We start from the raw sequence: 12,154 nt of genomic DNA, 5'->3' as shown, positions 1-12,154 counted from the left end.
AACATTTAATCAGAGCTGGATTCTTATAAATCTGTACATCAAGGAAAAGGACTGTCACTTCACTGCTTTGACAGACAGTCAAGGACAATGGAAGACAAAGCCATAATCTTAAGTGTTTTTACAACGTTTGTTTAACGTCTGACCTTTGTAATGTAGGGTACTTGGCTATAATAATTCTTATCGAAGTTCAGTTCAGTTAGCCAGAGAGCAGATCATTGCCGAGAGCAAAAGAAAGTGTGTTTGGAATACAAATACAGGTGTGCGCAGCATTCCATCCATACACACTTCGTAGTTTGAAAATACTACTACAGTAATGTATTAATCAACAGAAAAACGTTGAAATGAAACTGGCTTGAAATGATATACTACAAAAAACAGTTATTATGATTTTTTTTATATATGTAAAAATGCATCAATATCCCAATCTAAACAGCTTTCCTCTTCCTTCTCCAGTCCAATGTCTGCTCTAAGGCCGGGGAGCGCTGTAGGGCGGCGGGTGTGGATCCTGCTCGCTATGACCCACCTCACCCTGGATCTCTCCCTCTGTACCCCCCTCAGTCAGGGCTTGGGGATCAAGCTAACCTCAAAATCTGTGCCTCGCTCTAGGCCCCGTTCCTCACAGCCCTTCTGGGATGCTCCCAGCATACTCCACTGGAGGACTGTAAGCCCACCAGGGCGTCGGCCCCTCATCCCTGTCCCTCCACCCCTGGACAGCAGAGGTGTGGCAGGAGCGGGTAATAAGCACAGAAGAGTGGCACATAAAGGGCAGTTGTGTAAGGAGTGCGGGTCGAAATACTCTCAGACAGAGGTGGGGCTTTTGTCAGCACCGGTTTCAAAGTCTTTGTTTCCTGGGGGAAGCAAATCAGACGCTGTGAGATTGTTGCTGCGGGCGCGGAGGCAGCTGAAATGGGACAGCGATGACAAGGCTCAGGATGGTCGGACCACCACAGTGGCTGGATTTATCGACTGGGGACCCACAGGAACAGAGGACAACTTTGACGAGGACGGCAAAGCGGTGCCCAAATCCACACCGTCCACTAAGGCCTTGACCACCACAGTGGCCCCCACTACCACCACCACCACTACCAAGATCCCTCAAAGGACGTTTGCAGTGGTAACCACACCGCCCCCCAGGAGGCTAAGCACCACAAAGGCCAGTGTCGGCTTGGGGGAGACTGTCAAACCACCAAAGCCATATGGGGACACACCTGGTAAGACCTTTATCTCTATCCTTCCAGATCTCTTTGTAGAAGATTGTCAGCCTCAGTCTGAAGTCCATTGTATTGTAACTTGGGTATTTTATTTTCGATTTTGACCTTCTTTTCTACTTCTGTCTTTCAATTAACGAAGATTTGCTTTTTGAGATGTCCTACCTGCTTTCATAAAGAATATCTCCACTTCAGAAACAGATGGTTTCATTTAAAAAAAACACAGCAGGAGCACAATTTTCTTGGGCTTACAAGGACGATTGTTGGAAAGTGTTCAGTTGAATGTCGAGGGACTGTCATTGATGAAAGTGTCTTTTGGATGTTTAGAAACTGTCAAGGTAGAGTTTCATTTCATTCAAAGTACATCATGCCAGTTCTTATCTGAGATAATAACATTTGCTAAAACAGGGTAGAAGCCTGAATTACAGTATGACCAACTGTGAGTTTCACACACTTTCTTCTTGGAATTCTGTCAAATACAGTCAACATAATTGACCATTGTGAAACTATTTTTGATCAAATGTGAGCTTGCTCTAATTCCTAGGAAGGGCTTAGTAACTGGCATATATGCATGATGGTAGTTCAGAATGTTCTATTTAGGGATTGAATGTTTAAACCAAGTGCCTGTCTATTTGAAATACCAAAGCAATGTGTCATTTTTATGGAAGGTTTCCCTGTTCGGCTAGCACATGAATTGAAGCAGGTAAGCACATTGGATTTACACTTTCATTAAATCAACAAGAAGATCTAGCATCTTATATGAACCATACAGGTGCCCATAAAACCTAAACGATGTATGAGTGAGCACTATGTTAATTGACTGTTACTCATTGGCTACATTTACATAAATGTTACACAATTACACACCAAATGGAGAGGGCAGCTAAAGGTCCAGTGGAACATATTGATGACCAACCAACAGCAGTGCAGCAACTTAGATGTGATTTATGAACCAAATGTCTTAAAGAGATAACTGCTGTACAGTGTAGAATTCAAAATATTTTTTTTCCTTTTGTATCTCAGAAATGAAATCTTGTGACTCTAATACTGGCGCTACCTCAAAGCTGATTAAAACATAATTATATACTTTATGACTAGGTGCACATTATCATATCAATATGACACCCTAGCCAGGAAAGGAAATTACCAGAGTACATGTCCGACTTCCAACTCAAAGCTTCTTTGTTAGTTGGATTTTTTTTTTAAAGCCCAAACTTTCCTATGCTGTAACAGTACACAAATCCATGTCACGTACTGTCGGCATGACTACCAACACAGGCAGGGGTGTACTCTTACTGCTGATGAAACAAACCCTGTGGTAGAAGGTGTGCTTCCTGCTCTGCTATCTGCCACAGCAGGCATGGGGGGTCAAGGTGGACCCGGTGAGAATATGACTCGCCCACCCCTAAACCTCCCCAGGCATTTGAAGGTTCTGAACACAGGCCTATTGTTATCTAAAAGGGCTATTGTAAAAATGACAGTGGGTTCATAGCATCAATGAAACATGAATTGGTCCAGTTACATAGTCTGACAAAATGTTCTCTCTGGAATATTCCCATGCTTGTAATGCATAAGAAATACAGTACATCTTCTGTCTCTCAGTACAGACTCTGGGTTCCTTTTACATAACATTATCCTGTCTGACTGCTTGACTAAAAACATGTTTTACCTCAAGCTTAGTCCAGGTTAGAAATTGTGACAGATGGTGATATAATGCTGGTCTGCAAAACTGAGAGTTTTATAATACAAGTGATGGCATATAACTGGCATGTTTTTTTTAATGAAAACTATATATTTATCTATAAATGTTGGATGCTCATTTTCATTACACACAAACGTCATGGTGGTGGCAGTTTGATGAATCAATTTGCCATTTTTCATCATCACTCAAGCTATCAAATAAACTGTACACTATGTAAATTCACATGAATATTAAAAATCCTTAGTGGCCGTAATTCATTGTGACACAAGCCCAGCCCTGTTCTACAGTTGGTGTTTAGCACACAAGTAGCCTTTACTGTACAGCCCAGCCCAGTATGGCACACAGTGATGGATTGAAACAGGTGGACCACTTGATCATTCCGCTTTAGTGGCCCTGTGGTCACTGCATGAAGGCAGCTTTACAGCCAGGAGCCTCCAGATGTGCAGTGATTGTTCCTGGTTATTATGCTAGCTGCAGTTCTTCAAGCCACACAGATGGGCCAGGGAGCTTCATCATGGATATGAAATGATTAAAACTGCAGTAGCAGACCTGCTGCTGATATCTCAGCCTTGTTATCGCATCATGACATTGTGAGGTTGAAAGCTTAAATAACTAAAAGTATCCTCCCACCAAAAGTGGGTACATATATAATGTAGGCTTACCTGGTTCTGCTCTGTCATTTGTCTAAGTGGAATAGTTAAACACGCATGGTGGGTGAATAACTGATAATATCCAGCCACATGTTAAACACATTCAAAATACATGGATCCTGCTGCTGATATCTCTGTATCTCATCATGCTTCAAAAGTGGAGATAAGTTAAATGAAATAAGTCAGAACAAACTCCTGCCAAAAACAAGTCAGCACATTTAAAATAAAATGCTTGGTGCCGAAGTTCTTCAGTATCTACATTTTGAAAGGTGAGCAAAATTTGGCAAATGTCCAAATGCTGCACAACGTTACATTGAGACTTGTAGGGGTGTACAATTGTGGAGCTTTGAGAGCTTCGAGAGAGAGCGAGAACTAGATACTTCCCCAACCGGTTACCATGGCAATCCGATAATCTCACCACTACTCTCTATTGACTCTCAATAAAGTGGGTAAAATGATTCCCCGTCCCAAGCGTTAAATCTGGACTTAAATGCTGATGCTTGGTGACAGGCATGCACAGTCAAGCTCTTTGAATTACAGAAACTCAGCCAAGAGATGAAGTGGCCAGACTGAGCAGATGCTGCTCTACTGTATGCCTCTGATGCTCAGCTCCTTCATGGCTCCACATCTCTGCCTGCAGAAAACGTTTCAATACCATTCCATTCACATGTATTCATTATATCTAACCTTACCACTCCGAGTCACATAGCCACCGTAACACTGACACTTAACCTAACCCTGAACTCAAAGCAAATCTGCACCACTACTGTGGACGTTTTTTCCTGACTTTAACCGTACCTGTCCTGGATGCAGCAAACCTTATATTTAATATCTGTCTAAAGCAACTTGGAGGCCTTAGAAATGGACATGTCTTTAAGAATCTACGTGAGTCTGCATCAGGACTGTAAACGGTCAAATGTCAGAAGACTAAATAGGACGCGAAAAATGGTCACTGGTTACTACCCTCCCTTAACATTCTATTAGGCCTTGCACAAATTGAAACCTAAAGCACATTTTTCAAATCCAATTTAAATGTATTCAGTTGCACCTAAGCAATCCACCTTTCTATGGTTAACACAATGAGATGAGCGAGCCATCTTTCCAAACAATCGTAAATGAGGTACAAGCATGCAGGACAATGGGATCTTCGGGTGAACGAGACAATCATGGAAACTTAAACAACATTCAGACTCCCTTCTCTTCTACTGTCAGAACATTTCATCCACTGCTGAGTGATTGAATTATGCAGCAATGCCTTTGACTTTGGGAGAAAAGAATAATTGTCTCTGGTCTCAATCTTTCTATCTCTCTCTCTCTATCTCTCTCTCTTTCTCTCTCTCTCTCTTCCGCTTGCCCTCCTTCTCTCCAGAAGCACCCTCTTCCTTCATGAGTGCTTTAGATTGCAAAGTGACTCAGTGGAAATCAACCTAGATTGACACTTTGACATCAACGTTAATTGGCAATTGCCAACCATCAGTGGGTCGTCGATGGAAGGTTTCCACCCCCCGCCCCTAACCGCTGCCCTCACCACCCCCCCGCCCCCAAGCCCTGCCCTGACTACCCCCCCGCTCAGGTGCCTCGCGTGGGAGGAAGGATTGGAGAAGAGCTGCAAAGAGGGCAAAGGAACTGGTGGGGGGGGGGGGGGGGGGAGTTTCACCGCTAGTCAGCCCTCACACTCTCTGGGAAGTTTAATGCATTATAAATGACAGACAAATTCTGGAAATGTGCTTGCGAGTGGAAGTAACGCGACTCTGTTCACAATTGAGGGGCCTTTTCCACACAGCTTTTAAAGCAGCTTGATTGTATTACGTATGCTGTTAGGCTGTTGGTGCTATACAAAGATCATTTACATTTCAAACCTTAGACCAAGTTTCGGAGGCATTTATGAAAGGAAAACATGTATTGTTCTTAAAGTGCACTTTGTGTCTCTCAGGTCACCATTGACTTGTCATACTGACATTTCCAGCTCAATTCTAGTGATCTATTTTGGTCATGTCAGTTAGTCTTTCAAGCACTATCTTAATAAGAGCAAATAACAGGTGAATTTTATGAAACCACTATGCTTGTATATGGCATGTTTATGAAACTGTCAAGGCCATGAAAAAAAAAAACCTCATTTATTTCTCTCCGGGAGCTTCAGTGTAGCTCCAACTCTGCTGGCACAGGGGTCAGAATCTCTCTATCCCTATCTGTCTCTCTCTCTCCATCTCTTTGTTTGGCAGTGATTCGACCAAACAAAACCTAACCCAGCTCCTCTGAAGCAAGGTGACTGCCAGAGGTGATTTTTCAACCTCACTGCCAGAGCACAATGAGTTACGAATAGCCAGGCCAAATTGTTCTCCCTTCAACTTGTAGTTCTGGAAGGGAATTGGTCAGCCCTCAGCTTTGTCAGTTCAGTCATTATCTGACATATTATCTTTTCCTTCATAATGCCCTGCCAAAGAAATGAAGTTATAAAAGACTTAAGACTGGGTTTTGTATTGCTGGGTTTCTGTCTAGTATTCATTGGGCATGTATAAGCCGGTAATCTCAGTTTGAGAAGCCCTTTTCACACTGACATGATGTGAAATGAAGCAATTCTCCATGGATACCTCAACTATTGATCAAGGTCAAGGGCAGGCTCCATTATCCATGAACTTGGGACAGATGCTAATATATTACTCCACACTTTCAACTTTTAGCCTTGATGTCAGCGAGAGAGAAAGAGGGAGGCAAAGAGGTAGAGGTGGAAGAGAGAGAAATGCAAATGACTTCCCTGATAAGTTAATGTGCTTGTGCTGCAGAGGGACCCTGATTGCATGGGGAAGGGAGGCTTTCCTGTGCCAGCCAGAGATATCATTAATCCAAGGTTGACCTGGCTCACTTTTTGTGCACACTGCCCACAGAAGTTTGCTATCCAACTTCATATGCACAATGAGGGAGGGATGAGTCAGCCAGCTAGCACATCACAAGCAGCCTGTAAACTGTTTTAAAATGACTGAGTAGCAGTTCCTTTAGAGCTTTCCCGATGACAAATTGGCTTGGATCAGCCACCTGGCAGTTGGCTGATGGGGAGGTTAGACGTATGAGGCCTGTGAGGACATTTTCATCACGAAGGGCTTTTGTCCTGCCACATGTTCCCTGTACCACGGTGGATTGTGCCCCAGCACACAGATACACACACCTACGCATGCACACAAAAAGAAATTGTACTCCTCAGCTGTCATGCACATCATTGGTGTTTGTAGATTACTTCACTTTGCCAATAGTGAGGGATCAGCACCTTGGGGGTTCTGGGGGTTAAATTACACAATACAACCTTTGTAGTTCAGTTATTTGGTATGATGTCACAGAGACCAAACATCTGAAAATACACAACTGTTTGGCCTTCTTATCACACTGCAAAAGCATGTACAGTACCTTAACTGGATGAGTGACAGAGTTGTATCCAAGTTGTTGGGATGTGCTTGGCAGGGAGCACCACTGTTAAGCACTCTCCTAATACCCTTGTGTTGTTTCCCAGATTAGGCAGTGTCTTGTGCATACAGAAATGCTAACCAGACAAGTTAAAAGTATTATTGTTTACTTGCTTTTTACTGCTTTGATCATCTTCAGCCCCTATAGACAATAAATCAAAGGCTTTCAGAAAAGTTCCTAAAGATTACTTAAGACAAGACTGCACAATAAAGTGGAAATGCACTTTCCCATGTAGCTATGGGACTTTGGGTGTATAAGTCAGAACTACTTGACAGCAGTTAGAGGGTTGTGTTTTGATCCTGTTTAAATTGGCGCTGTTCTTGGTATGTCAATGGGTAGAGACTGTTTGACTAACCAAGTATACCTGCTGATGTGTTACAGTTACACTGTAGATTGTTCTGGAATGTTTGATCTGTCATCCAGAGCTTTAGATAAAACTGATGGAAAGGTTACGAGGGTTAATCAACATTAAGCAAGATTTAAACTTCTTAGTTTGAGAGAATTGTTATAGTAAAAAATATGTTTCAATCTTATGATGAAATCTTATAGATATATTGACAACAATTTTGAGGAAAATGTGTTTTGTGCTATTGAAGTTGTAAAAACTGTTCTTTTTGTGGCAATTACAGAATGTCTTAACTAAATATTTTGCATTTTCCTGTGTTTTGTTTCTCTGCAGGTCTGGCAGTTCACCAGATTATCACAATCACTGTGTCTCTCATTATGGTTATTGCAGCCTTGATCACAACACTTGTCCTTAAAAACTGGTAGGAAAGATTCCTTTACTCCAAAATTAACCCGCACACTATTTTATGTGACATTACATCAAAACATTAATTAGTGGATGAAAGCGTCATCTTAACCACTCAATTCACAGTGGTACAAGGTATGATTTTATGTTTGTTTCTTGTCTTTGGTGCGTGTTTTTGTAGCTGTGCACAGTCCGGGAATGGTCGTCACAATAGCCATCAGCGGAAAATCCACCAACAAGAGGAAAGCTGCCAGAACCTGACGGACTTCACTCCTGCTCGGGTGCCCAGCAAGTTGGAAATGTACACGGGCTACAACGACAGCCTGCAGTGCTCGCACGAATGTGTGGGGACCGCTGTGCCCATCTACACAGATGAGATGATCCAGCAGATGCCCGTCTACAAGACCACATACAATGGGAATAGGTAAAATTACTGAGGAGGACTTTATAGGAACCTTTTTCTTTCTTCATGAAACTGCTAAAAAGTAATTGGATAAACTGTCCGTTGACGATTCATTGCATGTTTTGTAAACAGTTTAAAGCTGTAAACTATGTTAAGAAAAAACTATGAATGCATAGTTTAGTTGTTGACAATGTTCTGTTATCTCCACACAGTTTTTATGCATATTAAACATCCCCTTGAGAACTGTTTGGAACACCCTTAGTAACACTAGAATGTAGTTTTGAGGAAAAAAAAGTCTGAATATTTTACTCACTCTTTCCTTACAGACCTTCTCCTACAGAAAGGCAGCTGATTCCTGTGGCCTTTGTGTCGGAGAAATGGTTTGAGATCTCCTGCTGACCAGCTAAAGGCCTTTTTCACTTCCTGTAGGCAGAACATACTTCCTGAATTTATGCTCTGGTAGGTACTGTGCCACTTTGGCCCCTCCTTAAATCATGGTCTGAGTCATCTTGATCCCTGTGGTGAAACGCCCCCAGTTTAGGAACAGAGGGGAAGCTTTTTCTGTCCATGAATCTGCTTACTATATACCTCCCCCAAAATTATTCAGATGTTTTAAAACCAATTTGCTGTATTTTCCAAAAAGGTTATCTCGTACCGGGAAATGAAAATCCATTTTGCGTTTATAAGTAGATCTGTACACAAAAATATGTTTATTGGCAGCTTATGCTGAAATGGGTCCATTCATCTCAGCAATCTACCATTTACCAAACATATCATGCATTTATACGGTTGTGGTCTTCATTCATGCCAATATTGTAATGCTTTGAATTATTTCATGGAAAAGGGGCACTTTCGTTTGACTTTCCCTACAATCCGGACAATATATGCTGGACAATATATGCTGGAGTGCCTCCATTTGAAATTCAATGCGTGAAAGTTAAACACATGCTCTGGCCTCAGTGTGGTGGAAAGCCCAGGGGGAAGGCACAAGTCTGTTATTGACCCAGTTTTGAAAAGGAATAGAATGCCTGCAGGTAGCCGAGAAAAGGACAGTGCCAATTCAGTGTCTGGACATATATTTGTCTCAGTTAAGGAACAGTCTTAGATATGTGAAGTTGTATATGTATATATCAAGTGTAGACAATAATTTGCATCCTTGTAAATCTTTGTGTTGCATCCAGCATTTCCTTCTTTTTAATTCTGATCCTTGGAACTCAGGGGGTTGTCTGATGTCATTTGCTTCAATTCTATCCACTAGAAAGACTAACATAGTGTTTTTACCGACAGATCCCCATGGTCACTTTGCAAGCAACAGAAACAACCTACACAAAACAACGGCCAATTTTGTAAAATAGTTGGATCTCTGGACACCGGTGAAGATGTTTATTTTTCTAATATTCCTACAAACGGAGCAGCCGCATTGCTGCCACTCACTACATGACTTTCCAGGGACCTGATGTTGTTAGATGACAACGTAGAGGTAACATTTACAGTAGATATATTTACTGGACATGTGGGACAAGATGGTAGACGTTATCGACGTCTCAAAGAGGATATATAACTTTGGGAGGAGGATCCCAGCAGCTGCTGTCTGTGGAAGAGGATTTCTGAACAATGTGCCAATAAAGCCACTATGTGCCACAATCTGTATAAAAGAAACTATTAATGACAACAATCCTTGGACAAAAAAAAGACAGAGTGCTATATTTACCCTGTATCAACCTGATTACATTGTTTTTTATAATGAAACAAAGAAAAAATATGTTATACAAGTATTTGAATATGTTTTGAGAAAAAGTTTGAAGAATTGTGGTGCAATCCAAAAGATATTTATACAGTATGAAGCACTATTCATTGAGTTTGGGAGGAAAAAAATAAGAAACGGTAAATGCTTTATTCTGCACCTAATTTAAGGCATTGTTACTAAGTCCCATTTTAAAACCAGAGTAGTCTTGTCTATTTTTATACATAAAAGAGGTCAGTCACAACCCCAACAGCGCAGTTCCTGTGAAACTGGATTTCTGGACTGTTAACCAATTTATTTTGTCCAATCTGAGATTAAAGCAAAGGGGATAATCTGGAACACACATTATCCAGCTACAACCGATGATTGAAGCTTTATCATGAAAGGTATGACTTTTTCTCTATAAGAATATAAAAATAATCTCAATGGACATGGTGTCCCTAGTTACTTAACTATGGAAGGTACAGTATAATTATGTGGATAGAACACATGAAAGGTGATTAGCAGTATAGTTGTACTGCCTCAGGTCAGCTTTTTACACACACATTGATTATAATAATTATCTGAATTCCTGCACCACCATTATAATTTAGAATACTCAGTGATGGGTTGGATATGAACTGGATGGACACAGGCAACTTTTAGAATTAACTGAAGAATTGGAGTGAGTTTGTTATGAATGCAATAATTTATTCAAATCAGAGAAGGATTGGGATATTAAATCTGCCCTCCTTTTACTGATTAATGTAATCAGTAAACAAATTAAGTTTAGAAGAACGTTCCAAAATTCTGCTACAAAAATAGTCAAAACAAATGTACATGACAGCAACTGTAAAACTGGAGCTTTGTAATGAAGAACACATTCAACGATAAAGAGACAGGAAGGATGCACAAATGGAAATAAATGGCTATTTTCCCTTCAGTAGAGAATAGAAAGTGTCACTCATGTCTAAATTAGCGGCATATTGTCCTTTGAATACAGCTCCAATCATGAAAGCTCATCAAGCTGATCCATCAGAATCAATGACGAGACTGGGCTCTTGGAGCTATGTACAGTGGATTTACATTTGACATACAATGCTCACATCAGTAATGTTCCTGTCAGTCCATTGGCCTATTCATTGCTGGCTGTGCTTGCAGTGTGTCAGATTCTTTAGAAATCAATGAACCAATCAATGAATGAGTTGTGAGGTTGTGCACACATTTAGATGTGCGTCCGGGAGCATATTGAACAGTAAATATATTCTATCAGTTGTGCAGTCCCCAGAACGCAGAAACTACAGGGGTATCTGAAGGGCTGCCCTCTTAAAACGGCCATGATGTATGAGTCTGCAATGTACGAGGTGGAACAATAAAGGACAGGACCATTTAAGTTTGGCAGTATAGTACACAACATGTGCAATGTAGGTAATGTCTGGAGATCATTTAAAAGTCTAGATCGATACTTCCCAAAGTTGTATTGCTCCAAGAGTTGCTCTGTGGATATGTTTAAAGCACAAGAATACAAAATTACAGTTTAAAATGTTTGGATTGGACATATATATATATATATATATATATATATATATATATATATATATATATATATATATATATATATATATATATATATATATATATATATATATATATACAGACTAGCAGAGCCATGATTTGAATATAGAATATAGAAAAATCTATCAGCACTTATCTGCTTATTCCATGAGGTGGTGTGTTTCAGGCTTGTATTTATCTGATCACTGAGCTCCAGGTAAAAGATGTACCTAAATCCATGTTGGTAATTTAAGAGTTGACATGCTGACCCATGAACCCATATTCCAACGTACTATTATGGTTTACACCTTTGTCCATTCACACACCAAACCCCTAATGAATGACCATGCCATTCAGCACCAACATGCATGTTGGGGAGTTGTCAAATCAACATAACATATATTTTTTGAATAAAGTGTTATCTTAATAGTCAGAAGGTTACAAAATCATTGTAAATTATACGTGTAAATGTATTTTATATATATTTACTTCTATTTGTGTACAGGTGTGTTCTATTTTTCAAGACCTGTTCCTTTTTCGGAAAGGCTTGGCTAGGTTGGGAATAGTGTCTTTGTTTACATGTGTAACTAAAGTATTTCTTTCATAAAACAAACTTACCTTGTGCCAAGCTTCCATACCTGCACTTTCAAGCAGTACTTGTAATATATATTTAGTTAACCAATACAATACTTAAATAGACGCTGCAA

At 40.5% G+C, this 12,154-nt stretch overlaps 1 protein-coding gene across 1 annotated transcript; it reads left to right on the top strand.

Annotated features, from left to right (window-relative positions):
• The first annotated feature begins 457 nt into the window (after positions 1 to 457).
• Positions 458 to 8,569, top strand: ajap1 (adherens junctions associated protein 1). Its single transcript, XM_084681193.1, has 4 exons — positions 458 to 1,211; positions 7,696 to 7,783; positions 7,949 to 8,191; positions 8,497 to 8,569. The coding sequence occupies exons 1-4, from the start codon at positions 458 to 460 to the stop codon at positions 8,567 to 8,569; spliced, it is 1,158 nt and encodes a 385-aa protein (XP_084537319.1).
• Positions 8,570 to 12,154: the final 3,585 nt, after the last annotated feature.

This window comes from Hypomesus nipponensis, chromosome 18 (genome assembly GCF_054491055.1).
Source record: "Hypomesus nipponensis isolate SF chromosome 18, ASM5449105v1, whole genome shotgun sequence".
Classification (NCBI taxonomy): domain Eukaryota; kingdom Metazoa; phylum Chordata; class Actinopteri; order Osmeriformes; family Osmeridae; genus Hypomesus; species Hypomesus nipponensis.
This window is presented reverse-complemented; position numbering and strand designations above follow the sequence as displayed.

Coding starts and splice junctions, on each gene's coding strand:
- ajap1 (XM_084681193.1), top strand. CDS start 458: ATGTCTGCTCTAAGGCCGGGGAGCGCTGTAGGGCGGCGGGTGTGGATC. Junction 7,784..7,948: donor ACACTTGTCCTTAAAAACTG/GTAGGAAAGATT, acceptor GTGTTTTTGTAG/CTGTGCACAGTCCGGGAATG. Junction 8,192..8,496: donor ACCACATACAATGGGAATAG/GTAAAATTACTG, acceptor CTTTCCTTACAG/ACCTTCTCCTACAGAAAGGC.